Source organism: Mirounga leonina, unplaced genomic scaffold (assembly GCF_011800145.1).
Source record: "Mirounga leonina isolate KUSES-001 unplaced genomic scaffold, KU_Mleo_1.0 Mir_454, whole genome shotgun sequence".
NCBI classification, from domain to species: domain Eukaryota; kingdom Metazoa; phylum Chordata; class Mammalia; order Carnivora; family Phocidae; genus Mirounga; species Mirounga leonina.
The window spans coordinates 13,833,781-13,860,322 of NW_023270763.1; the positions used below are offsets into that span (position 1 = coordinate 13,833,781).

A 26,542-nucleotide genomic window follows, 5' to 3' on the forward strand; every position below is an offset into this window, starting at 1 on the left:
TCTCAGAAAGATTCTCCGCCATGTACACATCTCAATACTCTTCCTTTGGGAGGGGAGGAAAAATAATTTTCCTTTTACCCTTCTAGGTTCTTGGCTGAGATTCCTCCCTGTAATAAAAAGATTAATAGGAGAAAAACAAACAGAAGTTTAATAACATGTATACCTTTTGTATACATGGGAGAGACCAAGGAAAACTGAGTAACTCCCCCAAATGGCCCAAGCCACCACCCTAAACACAATCTTCAGCTAAAGACAAAAGAAAGATGGTGGGGAGAAGGGAGGCTGTCAGTGGGGGGTGGCCAGGAAAAGCACAATTAACAAGTGTAAGGTTTGTTATGATGATTTAAGTGGATGCCTTCTCCATTGATGAAGGTTTCTAGAGACTTAGGGTCATCCTTCTCTTCCAGGTACAGAGAGGGAGGCACCCTTACAAATGGTGATGGGTATCAAGGAGGGTACATATTGCATGGAGCACTGGGTGTTATACGAAAACAATGAATCGTGGATCACTACATCAAAAACTAATAATGTATTTTATGGTGACTAACATAACATAATAAAATTAAATTAAAAAAAAAAAGTTAAAGGGGTGCCTGGGTGGCTCAGTTGTTAAGCGTCTGCCTTCGGCTCAGGTCATGATCCCGGGGTCCTGGGATAGAGTCCTGCATCGGGCTCCCTGCTCTGCGGGAAGCCGGCTTCTCCCTCTCCCACTCCCCGTTTGTGTTCCCTCTCTCACTGTGTCTCTCTCTTTCTGTCAAATATATAAATAAAATCTTTAAAAAAATGTTTAAAAAATGGAGATTCCCCTTATAAATGTAAAATTCTCTTTCCAAAGGGTAGGTTTTCAGGGCTTCTCCTATGTCTGCTGTTTCTTAAAAATAACCAGTTCAAGATAATCCTTATAGCAAAGAGGCATATTTTGAACTGGCGTATTCTGTGCTCCTTCACTTTCCTTACGGAACAATGTGTGTTGCTAGCCTGATGCCACTTTTGGGTGTGCATCCCCAAAGCCTTCATCAGATTTGTTCTCACATCAGCCCTGGAGGCTGGAGAGGAACTGTTATTCCCCTTTTACAGATGAGAAGGACACTCATCCATCCTCTAAGTATTTCTCTCCCCAAACCCCTTATCTGCCCTTTTGAAAGTTACCTTTTTGCCGGTCACTAGTACCATGTTGCTCCACATGGAGTCTGCACTCCCCTCTAGGGCTCCTGTTCTAGAACAGAGGTTGGCAAATTTTTTCTCTAAAAGGCCAAATAGTAAATACTTTAGGCTTTACAATCCAAGAGGCAAAGTCAAGGCTATTATGTAGATACCTATAAACAAGAGTAAAAGCCAATTTCCACAAATATTTTATTGATGAAATCCAAAGTATAATAATAATGAGGACAGTTTTTTGGAGTTCATGTCTACTAATGTGGATAATGGGATTTTTGTTGGGGGAGGGGTAACATTTTGCTGGTGCTCTCATCTTCAAATCAATATGTTCGTGTATAAAAAGCATTCTTAGCTCTCGGGTTGGACAAAAACAGGTGGTGGTGTGTGCTGACCCCTGTTATAGACCTTTCTTCTGTTTCTCTTCCCCAAACATTCACCCAACTTATGTTTCATCTCAGGAGATAGCTAACCAGTTGCTTAAATATACATACATATCAGGCATTGATGGCTGATAATGGCTTAATGTGTTATCACTTCTTTAGAAACTTTGTGCTTTTACAGAAATTGTCTTCAAAGGATTATTTGCAAATCAATTTCCCAAAGCCTCCAGAAAATATGATTAGCAAAGAGCAAAAGTGTTAACGCTGAGAAGATTACTCGTAGGGAATATCTTACTAGGGAGTCTTGATATGGTCTTTGTTTTAATAAAAACAAGCGCAGGCAAAATCAGCCAGCCAAGGAAATGCGTCTGGGACTGGCAACTGCAATCCCCACTGGCATTTTCTGCATCTGTGAAAAATCACACTCCAGAGAGATGAGCATTTCCTTTATCTTCCACAGGGAAAAGCTCCTTCCTACCCAGACAGTTCCCTTCCCAATCTGGAAGAAGTGGTGGTTTCAGCGTGAATGATCTCTTCAGCAACAAAAGGGAAAGTGCTACCATTTACCAGACGAACCTCCGGCCTTTGGGCCCTATTTTCTTGTGAGATGTTTGTGTGCTGGAGACAGCATTTGATTTTTAAAAAGGCAGCGGTACTTACCCTTTTGGTATTTATATGTATAGCAGAGGCAAATGGAACTCTGAGTATTAAATTACTGTACTGCGCCAGTTGAGAATTCTATGCAAGCCAGCCAACTCCTTCCCCCAAATCGTATTTTTAGTGTTTAGCAGCTGCAAGTTCCCAGAAATCTTCAAAGCGGCACCACTTATTCCCCCCAGTGCGAGAACTCTTAGCTGCAGCCTGTATTTGATGATCTTGTTTAGGAGGCTGTGGGATACCTAGGAGGGTGTGGGGTCAGACACCACCAGGTTGCTCCTAGCTCTGCACTTACTTCCATGTGTCTGCCCTTGGCCAGTTCACCTAACCTCTGACCTCAGATTCCTCCACTGGAAAATGGGGCTACTACTATCTACCAAGGAGAGCTGCTTTGAGGATTAGGGATAACTATGAGTTGTCCTAACTCAGCACTGGATGGATCCGTTTTCTCAGTACGGGGTGTTGTTGGCCTGGGTGATGCGCCACCCACCTGGTCCTCCTCTCCCATCCCTGCTGAAGGATGGCTGACGAAGGGTGACATGCACATGAGACACCCTTTCTGTGTATTAGGAAATGGTGTAAAAGCGCTCATCACATACGTTACTGTAGCAAATGCAGTGAAATAAGTACATTTTGAGTAAACAAGCTACCTAATGCTGAGGAAGTGGACAATATCACCAAAATACCCAGTGTAGGTTGTACTCCTGAGAATGGGACTTGCAGAAACCCTTTCAAGGATAACTCCAGTGATGGTGTAGAATTTTATATGCTTTTCCTACAAATGGGGTCTTAGCATTAGAAGGTGCTCAGCAGGGGCACCTGGGTGGCTCAGTCAGTTAGGTGTCCGGCTCTTGATTTTAGCTCAGGTCATGATCTTGGGGTCATGGGATCAAGCCCCATGGCAGGCTCCATGCTCAGAGGCTACTTGAGATTCTCTCCCTCTTGCTCTGTGCCTCCCCCCATACTCTCTCTCTCTCAAACTCTCTCAAGTAAATAAATCTTAAAAAAAAAAGAAGGTGCTCAGCAAACAGGCTTGGACATTAACTGTAGTAGAGCTGGGGCCAACAGAAATGGCAGGTGTCTGAGTTTGAAGACAGAGGGAAGCAGTGAGTCCCAATGAGTCAGGCCAGCTGGAATCATGAAAAGAGAAAAACAGGGTGAACCCTGGATCCCTGACTCATGAACCATCAGCCTCATATGAATTTGGAGACATGGCCACCAGAGACAGGGGACAGGAGACAGCGGGGACCTATAAAAGCAGCAGGAGGTATGAGGCAGGCCGGGCAAAGCAAGGGGCAGACGCCTCAGCCTCAGTACCCTCACTGGTGACCAAGACAGCTAGCCACACAGTGACATGCACATACCCAGCCACTGACAATCAGGAGAGCGAGGATCAGAGGAAAGACCCCTCCCAGTGTGGGCTTCTTTCTGAAGCCAGCAAACCGTCTAGTCCACAGGCCACAGACCAGCAGAGTCTCCATTTTCTAGCATCTCTTCCCACTCCAATGGTCTTGTTCACCAGTAAGAACAAGCGGCGCCATGACTTCAACCAGAAAACATCTTTACAAGAAACAACAATAACAAAAAAATGGGGACACCTGGGTGGCTCAGTCATTAAGCGTCTGCCTTCGGCTCAGGTCGTGATCGTAGGGTCCTGGGATCGAGCCCCACATCGGGCTCCCTGCTTGGCGGGAAGCCTGCTTCTCCCTCTCCCTCTCCCTCTGCTTGTGTTCCTTCTCTCGCTGTCTCTCTCTGTCAAATAAATAAATACATAAAAAAATCTTTAAAAAAAACAACAAAAATAATATTTGCTTGCTCACTAGGACAGAATCACATGTGCTTTTATTCCCTCAAGTCCTTGGGACCTAGCCTAACAAAAGGTATCCTCCATGGCCTCATAATGCTTATTGACCAGATGAACAAATGAATGAATGAGTGAACACACATGATCCCTACTCAGACCCCTTCTCTACAGTGCTTGATAAGGTATGCAGAATGGAAAGTCTGGCCTCACATGATGGTTCAAGGTGCTAGGAGCCATGGCAGTGGGATTGTATACACATTCTCTTGGACTCACCATGCAGAGGCATAGACTTTGCACTCAGTTGTGGAGGTGAGAGATGACCTCAGGATGGGATGGACATTGCAGGCTGGACAGGCATTTCTTTTGGGGCCACTCTGACTGCCCCAGTCTCTTCCCTGCCCCAATACTTACCTCAAATGTCACACCTCTGTGCCATGCTCTACCAGACTTTCTCATTTCCCTTTCCTCCTGGAATGCAGACTACCTCCTCTGCCTGTCTCACTCTAGACCTGAAATGTTTCTGGGAGTGACACCACTGGCCAGGATACTTCCTCACCAGCTTCTGCCCCCTTTGCCTGAATCCCTCCCCCTCAGTCCTTTATCCTTCTACTGTTCTTTTATACGTCTCAATAATAACTCACATGTATTGAGCACAGAGCACATTTGTTTTCTTTATCTTCTCAGGTTCTTACCACAGTCCTACTAGGTCATCAGGGCAGTTTCATGCCCAGTTTATAGATAAAGAAACCAAGTCACCAATAGTTGGATGACTGCCCCACAGGATGTTTAGATTAGTGTGCTTTCCCTGAACCCTGGGGCCATGTGTTTCTGCCCATTCTAGAGTGAGGACCATGGTGCTCACCATGATACAACCATTTATCCCAGATTGAAAATATGGTGTTTGGGCTAAAACATTAAATATTTTGGAACCTTCTCTCCAGAGTGCTAGAAGATCTGTCTCCATGAACAGAGAGTAAGAATGGAGACAGAACCACCCTTCCAGTCTCCCACCTTTTTTTTTTTTAAGATTTTATTTATGTATTTGAGAGAGAGTGAGCAAGAGCAAGAGAAAGTGGGAGAGAGAGCCTGAGTTGGGGGGGGCGGGCAAAGGGAGAGGGAGAAGCAGGCCCCCCACCCAGCAGGGAGCCCAATGCGGGACTCAGTCCCAGGACCCAAGGATCATGACCTGAGCTGAAGGCAGACACCTAACTGACTGAGCCACCGAGGCACCCCTCCAGTCTCCTACCTTCTAATGGCAGTTGGAAATTTTGGGTTCGTGTTTATAATGTAACATAAGAATCAAAGCAAGCTTGAGGATTGTTATCATCAGCTCCCTATTTTTTATTGCGGTAAAATACATATAAAATTTACCATGTTAACCATCTGAAGTGTACAACTCAGTGGCATTAAGCACATTCACAGTGTTGTGCAACCATCACCACTTTGTCCTTCCAGAACATTCTCGTCACCCCAAATGGAAACCGTGTACCCATTAAGCAGTCACTCCCTACTACCCCTTCCCACTGTCCCAGACAACCACTAAGCTGCTTTCTATCTCTATGGATTCACCCGTTCTGGATATTTCACGTAAATGGAATCATATAATCTATGACTCTTTGTGTCTGGCTTTTGTCACTCAGCATAGTGTTTTTGAGGTTCATCCATGGTACAGTACTATTAGTACTTTATTCCTTTTTATGGCTGAGTAATATTCCATTGGGTGGATATGCTACATTTGGTTTACCCATTCATCCATTGATGGACGTTTGTGTTGTTTCAACCTTTTGGCTATTGTGAATCATGTTGCTATGAACATGCATGTACAGGTTGGTGTGGGAAGACCTGCTTTCAGTAATTTTGAGTGTATAGCTAGGAATCTGGCTGGAGCAGAGAGGGCAAGGAGAGAGGAGGTCAGAGAGGCCCCAGGAACACAGACTGTCTAGATGGGGCCTGGTGAGCTATTGTGAGACCCCGGCTTTTGCTCTGAAGGAAATGAGGAACCCTCACTGGAGGGTTTGCAGCAGAAGCCTAGCCTGATCTGATTTATATTTTAGTAGATTGTTCTGGATGCTGTGTTGAGAGTTTACGGAAGAAGAGCAAGGGCGGAAGCAGAAGCCATTTGGGAGGCCATTGTAGTTACCCGGGCAATATGATGATGATGGCCTGCCCTAGATGGTGGTAGTGAAGGTGGTGTGAAGTCATCAGATCTCAGCTAGGTCTTGAAGGTAGAGCCTAAAGATTTTCTGACAGATTGGCACCAAGACGAACACCAAGGTTTTTACCTCAATATTTTGGAAGAATGGAGTTGACATTACCTGAGATAGGAAAGACAGTGCGTGGGGCAGGTTTGAGTGGGAAGAAGGTTAAAAATCCCATTTTGGCCATGTTTGAGAGATCTCCTAGACACAACGGAGATGTTGAATAGGCAATTGGATATGCCAGTCTGGAGTCCAGAGGAAGGATTCAGACTGGAGTGTAAATTTGGAAGCTGTTAGAATATAAATGTTGCTGAAAGCCACGAGAAAAAACAAGACCACCAAGGAGGGCGCCTTGGTGGCTCAGTCAGTTAAGTGTCTGCCTTCAGCTCAGGTCATGATCCCAGGGTCCTGGGATCGAGCCCCTCATCGGGCTCCCTGCTCAGTGGGAGGCCTGCTTCTCCCTCTCCCTCTGCCTGCCGCTCTGTCTACTTGTGCTTACTCTCTATCTTTCTGTCAAAAAAAAAAAAGAAAAGACCACCAAGGAGTGAGTATAGTTGGAGGAGAGATCTAAGGGCTCTGCCCTGGAGTCCTCCTGCCTTGAACACCAGAGAGAAAAGGGAGAGTCAACAAAGAATATGGATCGGAGCATCCAGGAGGACACCTAGGCATGTGTGGTGCTCTGGACGCCCAGGGGAGATCCTGCTTCCAAGGAAAGGGAATGAGCCACTGGGTCAGATGCAGCTGGGAGTTCACCTGTGATGAAGACTGAGCCTTGAACATTGGCATTTAGGACAAGTCATCTCTGACCTTGACAAATGCACCTGCGGTGGAGCAGTGAAGGTGAAAGCCTGGTTGAGTGGGTTTAGGAGAGACCCAGAGAAAAGATTCGGAGGCACAGGTGTAGACAGTGCTTTAAAGGGGTTTTGCTGTAAGGGGAAATGTTAAATGAGGAGGAGCATGGCTATAGGGGAAGTGGGTGGAGAAGAAGCTCTGTAGGCTCTGTAAGCTGCTAGGAATGATCCAGCCCAGGAGGTAGGCCAATAATGTACAGTATTACTCTAAAAAGTACCTGGGAGTTTTCTTTTTCAGGCCTGATGAGGACAGCAGACCAAGAGGTCAATGCCATCGAAAAGATAGTTTGTTAAGTTCCCAAGAGGGGGCATGCCCTGCCGTGCAAGGCCATATGAGGAAGCACCTGGGTCAGTCAGGAGGCGGAGGGAGCGAGGGGAAAGCACAGGCAGGAGTCTCTGCTGTGGTTTTTTAGAGAAGGAATGGGCAAGGCAGGGTAAGGCTTAGGATTGGCTAGTTGGAGTAATTTTGGTGAGCTCTGGGGAATAAGGGCTGTCCCCAGTCATCTGGCTCCTGGTTCTGGGATGATCAGAGCAGAGAGATATTGCCTCCTGGAGCATAGGACCCAGAGAAGGGCTAAGTGTGGGCTCTGGGATGGTTAGTTTGCATAGGAAAGACAGTGCTCCCTAGCAGGTCTTCTGCTGTCTCTAAGAATTGGCCAGCCGTGGGAAGGGCAGTCTCTCCCCAGGCAGCAAGGCCCGAGACGCCAAAGCCTCAAGAATACAGAGACAGAGAGAAGACATTTGATACAGGGGAGGGGCAATTGCTGGAGTGAGGTCTTGAGTAACAACAGAGGACAGGTGGAGGGGTTGGCCTCGGCTAAGAGCATGAGTTCAGTTGAGCCAAGAGTTCAGTTATAGCAAAAGGAAGGAAAGTGGGTGAGAGCACGAAGCAAGTAGATGTGGGATGTGGGGACATTCGCCTTTTGTTCACCGCCTTTCCAGGGAAGCAGGAAGCAAGGTTGTCAGTTGAGAGTGAGGGAGAAGGAGGTGTTAGAGGCTTGAGGAGGGAAGAGAAGGTGGGGCAGAGGCTTCTAGGACGGTGAGGGAGGAGGGCCCTGTAGCATGAAGGAAGGGCAGCACTGAGACCCACTGGAGGCTCACAGCCCTAAATTTAAAACAAGACCAGCCCACGTGGTTACGTGTGTCTCTAACCGCCTTGAGCTGTGCATTACAGGTGTGGCAAGTTGCCTTCATCAGCGTGAGGGTTTTGCCAACTGAGAACAAAGTGGGGGGGTAGGGGGGTACCAGGGCACCATTGGGGCTTTAGGCTGGGTAGGAAAGGGGTCCGCAGGGCCTGTGGATCGGAGGTCCCAGCGGGGAGAAAGACTGAGGGCCCGCCGGGCTCAAGGAGGTGAGCTGGAAAGAGGGGGGATGGTAATGGGACTTGAGCGCTCTCGGTCACAAAGCAATGAAATTTGTGTTCTTATTTTTGTCGAGGTATATTTTCTATAAGGTAGGTATTAGTTTTTTGTACCATAAAAAATTATTTTTTTTTTCAGATAGAAATGTGTTTTGAAGGGTGGGTAGGATTTGCACAGATGGAGGTGGTCTCGGGGAAGACGTTTCGGAAGAAGGGGGACAGGCATAAATTGGGACAGGCTTTCTGAATGATGAATAGCCCAGAGTAGCCAGGCCATGGCATCTGTGGGGCAAACGGCTGGGCGGGTACTGAGTAGGACAGGGAAGCGGAAGAAGAGCCTGTCCTTAACTGAGGAGAGAATAGGCAGCCAATGAAGGGTTTTGGGGTGGGGGGAACACCTGGACCCCAGATGGGCCCTTTGGCACTTACAAGGAGAGGAAGCGTGGACACGGAGAAGGTTTCTGCATGTGGTGGAAATTCTCCCCATCTCCGTCCCACTGGAACTGTTGTGCGTGTTGCATATATTCTGCACAACAGCAACAATAAAAGTGATTATTTTTAATTTCTGTTCTCCTCTGCAACAGAACTATTAGGCTTTGGCAGATCCCTTAATATGATTATCGTTTTTGAATGATTTTGAATTGAAATGTTTGCACTAATGGTAACCACAGTTGAGTTTGAGGAACGAGGCTGTAGGCTCACGTTCCAGGATCTCGTCAGCCCCAAGGCGCCGTTGGCTGGGCAGGTGGCGGGGAGACCAGAGGGGAAGTGGAGGCAAAGCTTGGCTAAGGATGGGTCTGGCCAACCCTGCCCCGGTGCAGCAGCACCCAGGCAGGGCCTGGAGATGGTGTGGTGGTGGAGACCTGCTCCTCCCTGTGCAGAGAGGCAGCTACTCACCATCAGTAATGTCGGATAGTTCCAGAATGCCAAGCAGTTGTCCCACTGACCTCACCAGAAATGCTGGCTGGCCTAGCCGGGGGTGGGGACACGTGTCTTAATTCTTCAGTCTCCATGTTTCCCAGCTCTATGCGAGCCACCTGCCAGGAGCCTTGCGCCGCGGAGCCTTGCTCTTGCAGCACGGGGGCCTTGGCTCAGCAGGGAGGCCACCTCCTGGGGGCTGATGTCCAGGCCAGTGCCAGCCTCTTTCCCACTGTCCCTGTCAGGTGCCATCTCCCGAGACATGGAATGGTGCGTTCCCTCTTCTTGACACCATGGCAGGTTTTCCCCGTGGCCTTTAGGGGACCTTTTGGCAGGCCACCACCAGACATGATGGTCAATGGTTTGTCCTAGGTCTGCATTTCATTAGGGCCAGCACCCCCACCCCTGCCCTTCACCTTCAGCTTCTGACGGCTGGCCCAGGAGGCACACCGGGGCCTGCTTTCAGCTGCTGTGGCCTGGTTCCAACCAGGAGGCCCTCGGGGACCTCTCCTTTCTGTCATGAGGAATCCTAGGGCTCCTGGTAGGGAACTGAGTTGAATCTGCAGAACAGAGCTGTGACCAGCAGAGAGGGGACCCAGGGCAGCTCTTGTGAATTCTTTGCTTCGCGCCACCTGCAGGTGAAAAATATCACGCGGATGAAGCCAGTTATACTAAAATATCACGCTGCTTGACAGGGAAGGATGTTTCCCAAAGGGCAATCCGAGAGGGATCCGGAAGGAACAAGCAGGCTGTCTACCCTCTTCGACAGTGAAAGCTTTGTGCTTCGAAGCCCACCCTCCCTCCTCTTCACCCTTTCCCCACTTCCTCCTCCTCCTTCCATCTCTGCTCCACATCTCCTCCTTCATTTCACGCCCCTCCTGGTCAGCCTGAGCTACAGCATGCCTCCCTGCTGTCCTTGGGGTCCGGGCCAGTTCAGCCATTGTGCCCCTGAGACATCATGGAGCCCTTCCCCACCAGGGGCGGCCACCCAGCTGTGTTATAGTCACTCATTTGTTCACCAGTAGCCAGCTGGTACCCCCTCTACTCCTGGGAATAAGAAACCAGGGGGCTAACTTCTCTGCCCCCGGGTACCTGACCGATCAAGGGGCAGATGGCTCCACAGGATCAGTCTGCTGCTACAGACCCAAGTCCCTGAGTCCCATCTCTGGGAACCTGGTTCCATGATTCTGGGCCGCACTCACGAGTCTGCATTTTCTAAAAACCATCCTGGTGATGTTGGTGCAGGTGGGTCCCCGAGCCAATCTCCGAGAAAAGGAAGAACAGAAACCTATTCCACACGGTTTGAGTCAAGGAGATAGAACACAGAGACTCAGGGGGGGCTCTCGCATGACCCCAGGGGACAGAGGCCAGAGCCGGGCCTGTCAGCTGATGGGAGGCCAAAGTCACCAGGCTGTCCTTCACCATGGCCTCACACCTCCACCATGCATCTGCTTCCTTCCTCTGCACAATCATGCACGTGCACACAGAGGCCAATGCAGCTGTCCCAAAATGGTGCCCTGAGTCCTACAGATGAAAGAGACCATGTGGTTCTCACTTCCAGAACCCTCCCGACTCCCAAGTTTTTCCTCAGGAAAAACATGATTTGATTGACCCAGTTTGGGTTTGGTGCTCATTCCTGGTTCAGTTAACTCATGCCAGGGGTTGGGCTCACACGGTACTTTTCCATGCTTGGGGTCAGCTGCCTGTCTCTGAGGGGCGCAGGGCTGGGAGGAGAGGATCAACAAGTGAAGCACCTCCTCTCCCTGGTGTGGCCCGCGTGGCACCTGTGGAAGGCCACACCCCATGTACAGGGCTGTGATTGGTATGGGATTTCTGGAGAAAACATTATGGGTGGGCTTCCCAATGAGAGGGCAGAGGAACAGTCTTCACTGAACCCCTCCTCTGTGAACGTTGCATCTCTTTGCACAGCGATACTCCATAGGGACTTAACTGGGATCCAGAGCATTCCATTAACCTCACACAAGTGTGGGTCTCGGTGGCAACACCAGCGTTCAAACTACTCCAGTCAGCACTGAGCACTGATTCTTCTATTCTTCTGGTGTGCCCCTCCACTGCCCTACCACATGGGTTCCAAGAGGTGTTCCATGGGGTCAGAAATCTGGACATTAAGGTGAAAGTCAGGCTCAAAATCAGGAGCAAATGAGGATCTGACGTGGAAGTTTACAGTTCAGCTCGAGAGAATTCCACCTAATGAACAGCTTCCTGGTGGCCCCAGGGGAGTTTGACTGGCCTTCCTATCTCTTTTCCTCCAGAAAGCATCTTAATAGCATTTCTGGCCTTTGGCAGCCCGGGCATTTGCCCACTCCTCCTCGGAGCATTTTCTGGAGAGTAGAGTGGACTTTGAGGTTGGGTGGGTCCTGAGCCCCACCCACCCTGTGACTCAGGGCAACAGATCTCCATGGGCCTCAGCTCTGACTTGGCATGCTATCCCTCATTAGCCTGTGGCCCGTGCTAGAAGAAATAATCAAGGGGATTAATATATTCAAAAACAAAGTACAAATCTTTGTTTCTGGACTTTATGATCACAGGCCACCCTGCCGATACTTTTCATCTTTCCTCCTGGGCACTCTTCCCGGCAGGCTGAGGCGGTCTCTCCCTGGGCACCAGTGGTCTCTTGGATGAGTCTTCTCCCTTCTTGGTCCTTACCTCTGAGCTTCTCTGTGACTGCCCTGGGATGCTCCCTGTCACACAGCTGTTACCAGATGTGCCGTGAGAACCATCCCCATGCTTGCAGACCCCATGGGTCATGTGAGACCATCCTGTGTAAGCTACCCAGAAGCCGGGTCACCGCTGGATGCTCTGGGTACCCTAATTTGTCTGAAGCACAATGCTGTGCATGCGATCTCCAGAACATATTCATCTTCAAACTGCACATGTAGACCCTTTGACCAATGGCATCTCCCTGATTCCCCCAGCCCCTAACCCCCAGTAAATACCATTCTACTCCGTTTCTATGAGTTCAGCTTTTTTAGATGCCACATATAAGTGAGAACATACAGTATTTGTCTTTCTCTGACTTCTCTCAGCCTAATGCCTGCAAGGTCCACAGGTGTTGCAAATGGCAGGATTTCCTTCTTTCTCGTGGCTGAATCATATATATGTCAGCTGACTGACTTCTTTCTCGCTCCTGCAGGACGCCAGCCATGATTGGCTGCTCCTTCGTGGTCAACAGGAAGTTCTTCGGTGAAATCGGTCTTCTTGACCCTGGGATGGACGTGTATGGGGGAGAAAATATCGAACTTGGAATCAAGGTTTGTGCATGGTTCATTCATGTTTGTGAGCAGAGCTGCCTGGTCATCCTTAATGTGTATTTAAAGCTTTTTTCACTGGTGAGTGGAAGGAGCAATTCACCCATCCTGCTCTTGAGAATGTGCTAGTGGGTTGTCACCCTCTTTAAGCAGGGGGACCCTGGGCTTTCCCTTCTCCAAAGGTTGACCAATATTTCATGCTTTGGTGACCCACTCTGGACATGAGCCAGAGAATTTGGTTCTCACTTCCATCCAGTTTTTCTTCTTTCTTTAACTAGTTCTTAAAATTAGGTTATCTCCGTAGTATTTACACTGGATGCATTTTGACGATTTGTGTACACCAGAGAATCGTTAAGAGGCTAGAAGAGAGGAGGACCGTGTTCTCTGGGACCTTTCCTTTCCTTAGAAATGCTTCTAAGGAGGAGGATGGGGAAGGGGAATGACAAAGATGCAGAATGGTCCTCTTGCTGGGCCCCCAGCCCACATCATCCTCACTGCTAGATAGCTTGTACGTGGTTGACCCTTAACGCGGGTTTGAACTGCACGGGTTCACTCATATGCAGTCTTTTTCGATAAATATGGTAAAATATTGTAAATGTATTTTCTCTGCCTTATGATCTTCTTAATCAGATTTTTTCTCTAGCTTACTTTATTGTAAGAACATAGTACATAATACACATAACATACCAAGTATGCGTTCATCGGCTGTTTATGGTAGCGGTGAGGCTTCAGGTCAGCAACAGTGGGCTAGGAGTAGTTAAGTTTCTGGAAGGTCAAGAATTACACATGGACTTTTGACTGCACGCACACAGGTGGTCAGTGCCCTAAGCCCCTGTGTTGTCCAAGGGTCAGTTGTGCTGTGTTCTGCTTGCGATTTTGTTTGAAAAAATGAATTCCAGTGTAGAAAAAATGCAAGTTGGCCACATTGATGCGTTCCAACCTCTTTGTTGTTGAGTTAAGATAAATGAACCCCAGCCAGGAGTTGGAGTGGGGTGGGGGGGATCCTTGAGACACAGTAACCACTTAACTGTTATGTCTTCATCCATACCACAAAGAGCGGGTGCTGGGGAGACCCCCAGTTGGGGCCTCTGTGTCCACTGCCCTTTGTCCTGAACCTTTGCATACCTTAGCCCCTGGGAAGCAGGCTTGTTGGAAACCACTCAGGACACAATTGTAAGGTTTAAAATTCACTGAATTTCTTTTGCCTCTCTCTACCACATTCTCATTTTTGTTCTACCAGGCAACACCCAGTACGGATCTCTTACCCTAGTCAAAGCCTGCTCTTTGCAGCCTGTCTCACTCACGTATCCCTCACTGCTCTATACCTTCCATCAGCCCCTCATCAACCCTTTGTCCCCCTTTGTGGAAATGAAAGGCATCGTGCTCTCATGATGTGATGGCCGTCTGGGCTGCATGAGTGAAAGGGGATGGCAAGGACCTTCCCCACCTCCTCGGATCACTCCCTTTCGAAGACTACGGGCTCTTCCTTTTGCTCTCAATGTCAGGCTGGGTTCTTTCCTTGATGGAATTTGCATAGGATTTCTCTATAAAGCCCCACAATTAAAAAGCCCATGCATATGTTATTATAGTGATTATACTTGTCATTCATCTGTTTGGAATGTAACAGAAGGAAGAGATCTGGACGCAGCATGTTGAACTTGGCCTGTAACTTAGACCTCCACCTTGCTCTCACCTTCTCCTCTCTCCTTGTGCTGTTCTTTTTTTTTTTTTTTTTTTAAGTTCTTGCTGACCTCTAGCATGCCATAGAATTTACTTATTTATTATGAGTATTGTTTTTCTCGACCTTGCCCTCACTAGATTGCAAGCTTTACGGGGTCCAGATCTTTGATGTGCTCCCCTTTGTGTCCCAAGCGTGTAGAACCATGCTCTGCACATGGCTCCATAGGTATCCATTAGATCCATGCCTGAGTGAGTGTTTGTTAGCAATCTGTGATAACTTGTTGCAGGTACCTGTCCGTGAAAGAAATGAGCTGACAGAAACCCGGCATTGAGAGAGTTAAGATTTTTTTTTTTTACGAGCAGAGAGATTTGGAGGTCTCTCTATGCTGTTAGAAGGAAGCCCATGAAGAGTAAGACATCACCCACAGAGGGGAGAACCAGATGATGGGTGGAGCGCTGCCCCAATGGAGCCAGGGGCACAGGTGTGGGGGGAGGTTATGGGGACAGGAGGGACTCCCAGATTCGATTGCCATTGCCCACTGTGTTCTGGGGAAAACCGAGGCTGTGACAGCAGAATTCAGTGCTAAGGCTCGCTAAGATGTTTGTCTACCCACACTTGCAAAAGCATTTGCTTTGCAGTGACTTGGACCTTGCAAAGGTCTGTGTGTGGGGCTCTGCCAGGCTCGGTGGTGATGGTGGTGATGGTCCTGTGTGGCTGGCCCCCTCCATGAAGGGGGCCAGGGGGCTCACCGGTTTCCACCCTGAAGCAGAGCCCAGTTTACCAAATCTGTGTACCACCAACCAGCTCAGGGGCCAGTGAGTTCTACTCCGCATGCTCCTTATGAACAGGCTGGAGCGAGCGGTTCACGGAGCCCGCTCCCAGCCTTGGCTTCACTTCAGTTCAGCTCCTGGCTGTTCTCTGCACGTCTTTATGAGAGCTTCAGATGGATCGGAGCATGGATGCCACCCTCCTGTGTGATCACCTGCCTCTTACTGTGTACCCAGGCATATCCAGCATCCACGCTGGAGATGTGGGAATGTTTATGCCTTATTGCCCGTGGATCATGTCATCCTGCGAGTTGTGGGCCGACTCTATAGAAGCCTTGGTTTTCCGCCAGTTCTTCAAAGCAGGAGTTGAGTGCTGTTGGTGCCGTCAAGACCACGGCCGGCGCTCAGGGTCCACGTAGCTGCTGTCTACACAGTGTTCTGTGGTTCTCATGGGGTGGTCCCTGACCAGCTACATCGACCTCATCTGAGAACTTGTTACAAATGCAGATTCCTGGGCCCCGTGTCCCACCTACTGTATCAGACGCTCTGGGCAGCGGTTCAGCAACCTGTATTTTAACAAGCCTCCCAGGTGATTCTGTTACACACCCAAGTTAGAGAGCCACTGGTCAACACCCCAACCTTAGCCTGCTTCCTGGCAAATACATACCTCCCCTCAGAAAGCAGCTCAGGCGAGGATCCATGTCTTTCAGGGCCTTCCTCTGGGTGTTGCTCACAGCAACCGCTATCCCTGTCCCCCAGCCCACACAGCCTGGGCCCCCTTGGGTATCAGCACTCACTTCCCCATGAAATTCACGGGCAGGTGTTTGGACCGGGAGACTGTGGGATTTCTGATGACAGGGCTCTCTTTACATGAAATAATCTGTGTTTTACAAACTATATTCGTTCTCTTTCATTTCGTGCTGTTTTATGCCACTCAGAACACACATTAGATGAATAATAAATACATTGTTTAAGAAAGCCGTCCCCGTTGCTTGAAAAAAAAAATCAGAGCTTTGTTCAATATACACAAATGGACCCATCCACATATAATTTTCATATAGCATACACATATACAATTATGCAAACTAACCTATAAGAAATGATGCAAAATAGGGGTGCCTGGGTGGCTCAGTTAGTCAAGCGTCTGCTTTAGGCTCAGGTCATGATCCCAGGGTTCTGGGATTGAGCCCTGTGTGTCGGGCTCCCTGCTCAGCAGGAAGTCTGCTTCTCCCTCTCCCTCTGCCCGGCCCCCCATTCATGTTCTCTCTCTTGCTTTGCTCACTGGTTTCTCTCAAATGAATAAATAAGATCTTTTTTTAAAAAAAGAAATGACCCAGAATTTTATGCTTTAGTTAAGTAGGAAAATTTTAATATGAAACACTATCTTTCTTTGTGATTTTTTTTTCACCAAGAAATAGGTCCATCTGCAGTCTTTCTAACTCTTCTTTGAAATTTTTTGTTACTTTTTAATTCCATCCTCAGTAAGTAAAGATGTAAAGGATAAAAATGTAAAGTCTTACTGTGGTTCAGGGAAAAACACCAGCAGGGTTGACTCTAGGGCTGTTGCTTAGGTGAAAGGCAGCTTGCCTGTGACCAAAACAATTGATACAGGGAAGGGACGGGGGAGCTTTTCAGGACTGAGAAAATAAATGAAATTAGAAATGAAAGGTTTCATCTTGTTCTGAGTAACATTAATCAGAAACTATTAACAAGGCATATTATTGTAACATGTCTAAATGGGAAGAGAGAAAAAAAAATTCTCCAAGGAGAGCAGACCAGATAGATTACTTTTAAGTGGTGTAAAATCAGATGCTTTCAGATTTCTCCAATCTATCAGACTTCTCTGGGAAGAAAAGGTACTATCTTATTCTGAAGCCTTGTAGAAAAGGGTGACACCTGAGTCTACTGAATCCTGTCGGGCAGCCATTCCTAAAGAAGGACAAGAGAAAGATGTTATCAGATCCTCAGACTCTCAGAAAAACATCTTTGCTTGATCGGGAACCTCAAGGACTGTGTGTGTACATTTTGGTAAATATTTGTGAGACCAGTGATTCATGATGTAGGTCAGTAAACTAGAGGGTATGGGGAGGCACAGGTGTGGTCACCTTCTTACCTGGCCCACTCGAGCCCCAGGGCTTTCCCTTTGGTGCAGCTTTCACTGGTGGCTACTAAGATTCAGACTCCTGCCATGGTGAGTGATGGGCAAAGGATGTGTGTATTTGAATTTGCTCAGTGACAATAATGTGCTTAAATGACAGAGTTTGATCTGGCTGCCGCGGCTGCTGGTTTCACAATGCATGGTGTCCCCGGGCCACACCATTTTCCTAAAGCATTTGGATGCCATTCTCATGACCCAAGTGGGCCCAAGGGTGGCATCCCTGCCATCTTGCCCAGCCCAGGCCATTTGAGTTCAAGACACTGAAGACCTGCAGGGTTACCCCCAGGCACTGGCCCTCATAGTTCCTGAGCCAATTAGGATAATGATGGCAGCAGATTTGAAGGACTGCCTCCTTCAAAGTGGTCATTTAGCAGTTATAGGCTGTCTGGGGTGGCCAAAGCCCAGGCCCCCAAATGAACATGGAATATCCCACTCACACAGGTCTCTTGCTCACAGTTTTGCTTCCCACCTTGTCTCTTGTCTCTGTGAAGCTGGTGGTATAATTCAGCCCAACTCTGAAGGCCTGAGAACCGGGGGGCTGTTATACATATAGTCCCAGATGGAGTCTGAAAGTCTGAGGACCAGGAGTGATCACATCTGAGGGCAGGAGAAGGTGAATGTCTTAGGTCAAGCAGGAACATGAGACCAGCTCTGACTGGTGCCGTGATCCCCACCCCAGCCACTCCTCCATCCATTTGGGACTCCTAATCCAGCACCCCTCTTCACCATCAAAATTCCCCCTGCCCTCTCTGAGACCCTTGACATCCAGAGCCCTGATGTCTAGAAGCCTCCTGTGACTTTCATCTTCTATTTGGAACTCTTGGGCTCAAGTTACCACATCTAGTGAATGTTGTGATTTGGATAATGGTCACTCCTGGGGGGAGGGGGGAACCAGACCATCAGCTCTGTTCAGTTTTCTTCCTCTTTAGATTGTTTGAGTCTTTGGTTCTCCCTTCCCTGCTGGCATTGGTCACGTCTGGCTATGTGAATGTCTTCCTTGTGCAGGATTAGAGTATATCTGTGATAAAATTCAGGAAGAAGCTCCTGGTCATTTGGGAATAGCGTTGGCCTTGGGGTTTCCTGCACTGTCTTTAATCAAGATGCATATGTTATAGGTGGGCAACAATTCAGTGGAACACTTTTGAATAGAAAGGAGCCATGTTGACTGCCTTCTGTGCTCTAGCAGGATGTCACTGGGGGTACCACAGTCATTGACATGGTTTTGACTTCCATGAAATTTATGGTCAGGCAGAAAAACCATTCATTTAGTAACTTCCAGTGTGTTCAGTATGAAAAGACATGCTGGGAGGATGCTATGGGAGAATCTAGCAAGGGAATATAACTTAGTCTAGGGAGTTGGGAAGAGCCTCCCTGAGGCAATGATGTTTAAGACTTTAAAAATAAGGTGAATTTAAATAGGCAAAGAAGGTGTGGGTGTGGAGTGTGGGAGTAAGAATATTCCAGGCAGTTTCAGTTAGGTGAGATGAGTAAGTCCTAGAGATCCCCTGTACAGCATAATGCCTGTATTGTGTACTTCAGCATTTGCTAAGAGGGTAGATGTTGTGTTGTGTTTTTTTTTTAATTAATTAGTTTATTTTATTGAGATATAATTGACGTATATCACTGTATAAGTTTAAGTTGTACAGCGTGATGGTTTGAATTATATGCTTTGTGACATGATTACTGCAGTAAGTTTATTTAGCCTCTTATATAGGTACAATAAAAAGAGAAGGCAAAAAAAAAAAATTCCTTGTGATGAGAATTCTTGGGATTTACTTCCTTAACAATTTTCATATAAATCGTAGAACAGTGCTAAGTCATCATGCTGTACATGACATCCCTAGTACATATTTATCTTGCCATTGGAAGTTTGTATCTTTTGACCACCTTTCCCCTTCCCCCCCACCCCCTGCCTCTGGTAACCACAAATCTGATCTTTTTTTCTAAGAGTTTGCTTGCTTTTTTTTAGATTTTTGCATATAAGTGAGATCATGCAGTATTTGTCTTCCTCTGTCTGACTTAAGTCATGTAGCATAATGTTCTCAAGGTACATAATGCATTCATATTGTCACAAATGGCAGGATTTCCTCATTTTTTATGCCTGAATAATATTCCATTATATATATAATAAATTTATAAACATATAAATTTATAAATATATAAACAATATATATATTGTTATATATAATAATAAAATATATAATAAATTTCTTTATTTATCTGTTGATGAATACTTAGGTTATTTCCATGTCTTGGCTACTGTAAATAATGCTGCTAATGAGCATGGAAGCGCCTACATCTCTTAAAGTTAGCCTTTTCATTTCATTACGATATATTCCCCAAAGTGAAATTGCTGGGTCATATGGTAGTTCTGTTCTTAAATTTTTTGAGATCCTCCCTACTTTTCCATACTGGGTGCACTGATTTATATTCCTACCAACAGTGCAGAAGGGATCCTTTTTCTTGTCATCGTGATGATGACCAGTCTAACAGGCATGAGGTGCTAGCTCGTTGTGGTTTGACTTGCATTTCCCTGATGACTAGCGATGTTGATCATCACTTCATGTACCTGTTGGCCTTTCATATGTCTTCCTTGGAAAAATGTCTTTTCAGGTCTTTTGCCCATTTATTGACTTTTTTTCTTTTGAGTTGTATGAGTTATTTGTAAATTTTGGATGTTAACGCCTTATCAGATATATAGTTTGCAAATATTTTTCCTGTTCCATAAGTTGTCTTTTCACTCTGTTGATTGCTTATTTTGCTGAGCAGAAGCTTTTTAGGTTGATCTAGTCTCACTTGTTTATTTTCTATTGTGTTGCTTGTGCTTTAGGTGTCATATCCAAGAAATCTTTGCCAAGACCCATGCCAAGGAACTTCTTTTCTGTTTTCCTCTAGAAGTTTCATGGTTGCAGGTCTTACATTTAAGTCTTTAAATCCATTTTACGTTAATTTTTGTGAGTGGTGTAAAATAGGGGTCTAGTTTCTTTCTTTTATGTGTGAGTATCTAACTTTCCCAGCACCGTTTGTTTAAGAGACTGTCTTTTCTCTTTTGAGTACGCTTGGCTCCCTTGTCAAATACTAGTTGATCATATATGTTGGGGTTTATTTCTGGGCTCTCAATCTATTCTGTAGCTCTGTCTGTTTTTATGCCTCTATCACACATTTTGATTGCTATAGTTTTATAGTATAGCTTGAAATCAGGAAATGTGATGCTTCTCGCTCTATACTTTTTTCTCAGGATTGCTTTGGCTATTTGGGGTCTTTTGTAGTTTCATATAAATTTTAGGATTTTTTTTTTGGTACTTCTGCAAAAAATGCCATTGGAATCTTGATAGGGATTGTATTGCATCTATAGATGGCTTTTGGTAGTATGAACATTTTAACAATACTAATTCTTTCAATCCATGAACATGGGATATATTTTCATTTATTTGTGTCTTCATCAATTTCTTTCATCAATGTCTTACAGTTTTCAGAGTAGAGATCTTTCACCACCTTGGATAAGTTTATTCCCAAGTATTTTATTGTTTTCGATGCTATTGTAAATGGGATCATTTTCTTTATTTCTTTTTTCAGACAATTCATTGTTAGTATATAGCAATACTGCTGGTTTTTGTATGTTAATTTTGTATCCTGGAACTTTACTGAATTATTGATGAGATCTAACAGTTTTTTGGTGAAGTCTTTACATTTTCTTTATATAAAATCATGTCATCTGCAAATAGAGAAAATTTAACTACTTCCTTTTCAATTTTGATGTCTTGTATTTCTTTTTCCTGACTGATTGCTCTGGCAAGGACTTTCAGTGGTTGAATAGGAGTGGTGAAAATGACACACGTGCCTTATTTCTGATCTTAGAAGAAAAGATTTCAGCCTTTCACTATTGAGTATGATATTAGCTCTGGGATTATCATATATGGGCTTTATTATGTTGAGGTACATTTCTTCTATATCTAATTAGTTTTTTTTTTATCATAAACAGATGTTGAATTTTGTCAAATGCTTTTTCTGCATCCATTGAGATGATCATATGATATAAGTGTTCTTATCACAAAATGATAATAATACTAATAGTAATAATAATAAAGAGTGTGAGAGGAAACTTTTGGAGGTGATATATATGTTATAGCATAGATTGTGGTGATGGTTCCACAGGTGTATACATATCTTCAAACTCATCAAGGTGTATACATTAAATAAGGACAACTTTTTGTATGTCAGTCATACCTCAATACGGTGTTACAATGGAGAAAAATAATATTTCAGGCAGAGAGAATAGTATGTGCAAAGGTTTGGAATTCTGAGAGGGAAATATTCTAGAAACTGCAGGAGTTCTAGATGTCTGGAGCAGAGAAAGGAAGAAGGAAACATGTTGGGTGTGGTGACAACAGTCTGGGTAGGGCTTGGGTGATGGAGGACTTGTAAACAAGAATTTGGCTTTTCTTTAAGGGCCACTGTGCACATTTTGAAAAAAAATTTTGAAAAAATAAAAAAGATATATATATACACGTGTGTGTAGTCCCATGTACCCATCACCCAGCGACTTTGAAGGGATTTAAGGGAAGTGAGGTCATCTGACTTTTTCTTTTTTTTTTAATGATCATTATGACTGCCACGTGGAAAATGGATTATAAAGCTGAGTAGACTCAGAGGAAGGAAGCCTCAGTGAGGGAACGTGGACTATGGTTGGGGCAGTGGGAGAGGCATGGACAAATTCAGAAAGTAGAAGAGACAGTGTAAGAGGAAGACTGAGTGTATAAAGGGAATGGCGGGAAGTGGCGGGGGGTCAAGGCCAACTCCCACGTTCCTAGCTCGAGCAACTGGGAAATGCTGGTGCTAGTGGGATAAGGAACAACGTTGGAGGAGGTTTGGGAGAAGGCAGAAAGGCGATGCTTTCTGTTTAGTCTCTGAAACACTCGAGTTTATCCAGCAGGCAGTTGGCTGTATAGGACTTAAGCTAAGGAGAGGCCTAGGCCTGAAGTAGGCTTGGGCATCTTTGGTCCATAGATCATATTTGAAGTCATGAGAGGGAGGAGGTTGTGTAGAGAAAGAAGAAAGGACAAGACAGAAGTCCAGAAAACAACATTTAAGGCATGAAAAGAGCAACTGGAAAGGAGACTGAGAAGACGTGGGCCAGAATAAGAGAAAAACTAAGAGAGTGAGCTTGTGGCGGCTGAGAGAAGAGCATGTGTGGGTTCGCAAAGTTGGTCCTTCAGGAGGCATGGAAAGGAGGAGGTGGAGACGAGTGCCATTTGGGAGGTATGATTAACAGCACCTGGTCGGTGATTGAACATGAGGAATGAATGAGAAGTGAGTGTGAAGGGTGCTTCCCATCTTTCCCAGCTACTGGGTAGACTCACTTAATGAACACTGGCACAGAGGAAGGTCTGTAGGAGGGAACTTGAGGAGTTCCATTTTAAAAATGTTGGGTTTGAGGAGTAGCGGTTCTCTGTGACCTGGGAGTAAGATGTCAAAGGGAACATAGGAGTAGGATGGAGTCCCAGCCAAGAGTGTGAGTAGGTAGAGGGTTCCAGTGCAAGTTCACTGTCCCACTTGGGGGTCTGCTGGACTGTGGTGCTGAGGGCTTGGAGTGACTTAAAGGAGTTAGGGCATGGTGACTCCTTTTATGGTTTGAGCCAGTGACCCAAGGAAGAGTTAGGAAAATAGCATTATTGTCATTATTGTTTTATTGAAATATAATTAACATACAGTGCTTATTAATTTCAGGTATATAATGATTCAACAATTCTATATGTTACTCAGTGCTCATCATGGTAAGAATACTCTTGATCCCATGTCTATTTCACTCGTCCCTCCACCTACCTCCTCTCTGGCAACCACCAGTTTGTTTTCTATATTTAAGAGTCTTGTTTTTTGTTTGTCTCTTTTTTATTTTTGTTTGTTTTGTTGCATAAGTTCTCCATATGCATGAAATCATATGGTATATGTCTTTCTCTGACTGACTTATTTCACTTAGCATTCTACCATCTAGTTATCCATGTTGTTGCAAATGGCAAGATCCTATTGAATGGGAGAAGATATTTTCAAGTGATATATCCAGTAAGAGGCTAATATCCAAAGTATATAAGGAACTTAGACAACTCAACCCCCAAAAAGCAAATAATCTGATTAAAAATGGGTAGAGGACCTGAACAGACATTTTTCCAAAGAAGACTTACAGATGGCCAACAGACACATGAAAAGATTTTTTTAACTAAGAACTCTTCATCTCTTTTTCTGCCTATTTTTGGGAAAAGATTTTAGTTTTTTTAAAGATGTTTAGAATTTTCATATCTCTGCTCCATGCTTCAGTTTCATGCAAATATGTGAGTTTCCTAGCTGCTCATCCAGTCCCACTGTGTTCGCCTCTTTGTTTCTATGACACTTTCCAAAAGGAGAGGGTGAGGTCCCCACAAACTCCCCATCAGAACAACAGCTGATGAGCCACCTATCTGTAAAGTGTTAAAACCTGCCATGACACCTTGCTCTTCTAGCTCTTACCATGGTGCAGAAGAGTGCTTTATAGGACATGATTAGAGCAAGAGGAAGTTAATTTAAACAGTTTATGGCATTAGATAGCGGGGCCATTTTGCTATCTTTATTAAAATGTATTGCCATCCCCTTAAAGAAGACAAAATAAGCTCACATATGTAGAAAGCTGAAAAAACACACACATGTGTGCATGCACACACACACACACAGACCCCCACACCAAAAAATCTTCCTCAAGAGACCTTCTAAAGGACAGCTGGCAATGTGATGTCAGTTGTAGAATAAAATGGCCTCTATAGAGTTTCTAAAATTCTTTAATGCTAATTTTGTATGGGCTGGGAATTCCACCGTGAGTGGATGAGGGGTTTGATTATTTTGTCTCTTGCTATTTTTTTCCCCTCAGAACAAATTGGAGAATGAAGAATTCAGTCATTACATTTTATGTTAATTTCTTTTATTTTAATTCAACGTTTTATTATGGAAAGTTTGAAACATACACAAAAATAGAACAGTCTAATGAATCTAAATGTACTAATCATTCAGTTTCAACAAATATCAACATTTTGCTATGTGTTTTTCAGCTACTGCCCCTCAGCTTTCTGAAAGCAAATCCCCAGACATCCTACCATCCCAGCTGTAAAAACCTCAGAGTGCATTGCTAACATATAAAGATTTTTTTCAACATAGGCTCAACATAAAATTACACTTAGTAAAATTCAATACCCAGACCATGTTTCTCAAAAACATTTCTCAAAATTCTGTGAGATTTCTCTGTCCATACTTGTGTGCAGAAGTGCACATGTGCGCACACACACATACACACACACAGTTGCTTTGTTCAAACAAGGATCCAAACAAGATCCACACATTGTATTTGATTGATAGGTTTCTTTAAATGTCTTTTAATCTGTAACATTCCCCTCACCTTTATTATTCTCATACCATTCATTTGTTGAAGACCCCAAGTCATTTGTCCAGTAAAGTTTTGCACAATCTGGATTCTGAGCAGATTGATGCTTCTTGATGTCTTTAACATATTCCTTCTAATCTCCATGTTCTCTGAGCTGTGCTGAAGTCCCCCCTCATCTGCAGTTTCACTTCCTATGGATTCCATTACTCATGGTCAACTGTGGTCCAGAAGCAGGTGATCCTCCTGACTACTACTAGCTTCAGTAGTAGCCTAATGCTACGTCACGATGTCCTGTATCACTCATCTCACTTCATCTCATCATATAGGGATTTTATCATCCCACATCAACACAAGAAGGAAGGATGAGTGCAGGACAATCAGATATTTTGAGAGAGAGAGAGAGACCATATTCACATAGCTTTTATTTTTCTTTTTTTATTAAAGATTTTATTTATTTATTTGACAGAGAGGGACACAGCAAGAGAGGGAATGCAAGCAGGGGGAGTGGGAGAGGGATAAGCAGCCTCCTCGCTGAGCAGGGAGCCCGATGCAGGGCTCGATCCCAGGACCCTGGGATCATGACCTGAGCCGAAGGCAGATGCTTAACGACTGAGCCACCCAGGTCCCCCCTCACATAACTTTTATTACAGTGTATATAATTGTTAAATTTTATTAGTAGTTATTCTTGTTAATCTCTTACTGTGCCTAATTTATAAATTAAACTTCCTCATTATGTGTGTTTGCATAGAACAAAAACATAGTATATCTAGGGTTCAGTGCAATCTGCAATTTCAGGCATCCACTGAGGATCTTGGAATATATCCCCTGTGGTTAAGGGAGAACCACTGTAATTAGACCTAGAAAGTTTACTAGACTTGGCTTCCTTCCTTCTTCCTTCCCTCCCTCCCTTCTTTCCTTCCCAGTAAGAATCGTCAGGTAATGCTGTAAACTTCCTATCACATCACATCAGGAGATATATAACACCTGGTTGTTTCACACTTTGTGATGTTAAGTTTCAACAGTGGGTTCATGTGTTGTCAGCCTGACTCGTCCATTATAGATGTTCCTCATCAACCTTTCGCCTAAAGGTTTTAGCAGCCACTAATGATCATTGCCTAGGTCCATTATTTCATTAAGGCCTATGAAATGGTGATTTTTAAACTCTACATTAATTCTGCATTTATAAGCTGGATCTCTCCTATTGAAAAGGAACTTTCCTTCACCAAGTATTTGGACACTCTGAAATACAGTTCAAACAGGAAAGGCAGGATAAATGCTTAATTCTTTCCTGTCATTTAAACGTTTTTAGAGTAATAAATTAGTGCCATAGCAACCTCCAAAGATGACCAGTGGGCTCTTTCTCCCCCAGTAATATTATGGTTGTTGTTTTTTTAATATGTATTTTATGTGTCTAAACCCATTACAGTCATTATTGATTTGTTTGCCTGTTCTATATGTGTTTTTGTTGAGATATTCTTTAATACAACAAAGTTAGTCTTCAGTGTGATGGATTTCACAGTTATATACATCCCTATAATCACCTCCCAAAACATGATTTGAGCATTTCCGTTGCCTGAAAAATCCTTCTTCGCCCCTTTGCTATCATTTCCTGCCACTACCCCACCCCATCCCTTCCAGGCAACCATTTTCTGATTTCTGATGACTTGTTTCTTAGAACTTCACATAAACGGAATCATAGCTCAGATACTTTACTCTTTCAACACAAGTAATATGTTTTACATTCCTCCTCGTTGTTGTATGTGTCAGCAACTCCTTCTTTCTTATTGCTGAGAAGTATGCTACTGTGTGAATATATGATGAATTTGTTCATTCATTTTCCTGCTGAAGGAATACTTGGGTGGTTTCCAATTTGCAACTGTTAGGAGTATTCATGGAAAAGTCATTTTGGACATATGTTTTGGTTTCTCTTGGGTAAAGA

The 26,542-nt window shown here is 44.9% G+C and overlaps 1 protein-coding gene across 4 annotated transcripts in view; it reads left to right on the forward strand.

Moving 5' to 3' along the window:
• GALNT17 (polypeptide N-acetylgalactosaminyltransferase 17) overlaps positions 1–26,542 on the forward strand; it is a 446,468-nt gene that overhangs the window by 315,160 nt on the left and 104,766 nt on the right. For all 4 annotated transcript variants that reach the window (XM_034988714.1, XM_034988718.1, XM_034988717.1 and 1 more), the window contains one exon: positions 12,481–12,598. In XM_034988714.1, the coding sequence (XP_034844605.1) occupies positions 12,481–12,598 (118 nt within the window). The remainder of the gene's footprint in view (positions 1–12,480; positions 12,599–26,542) is intronic.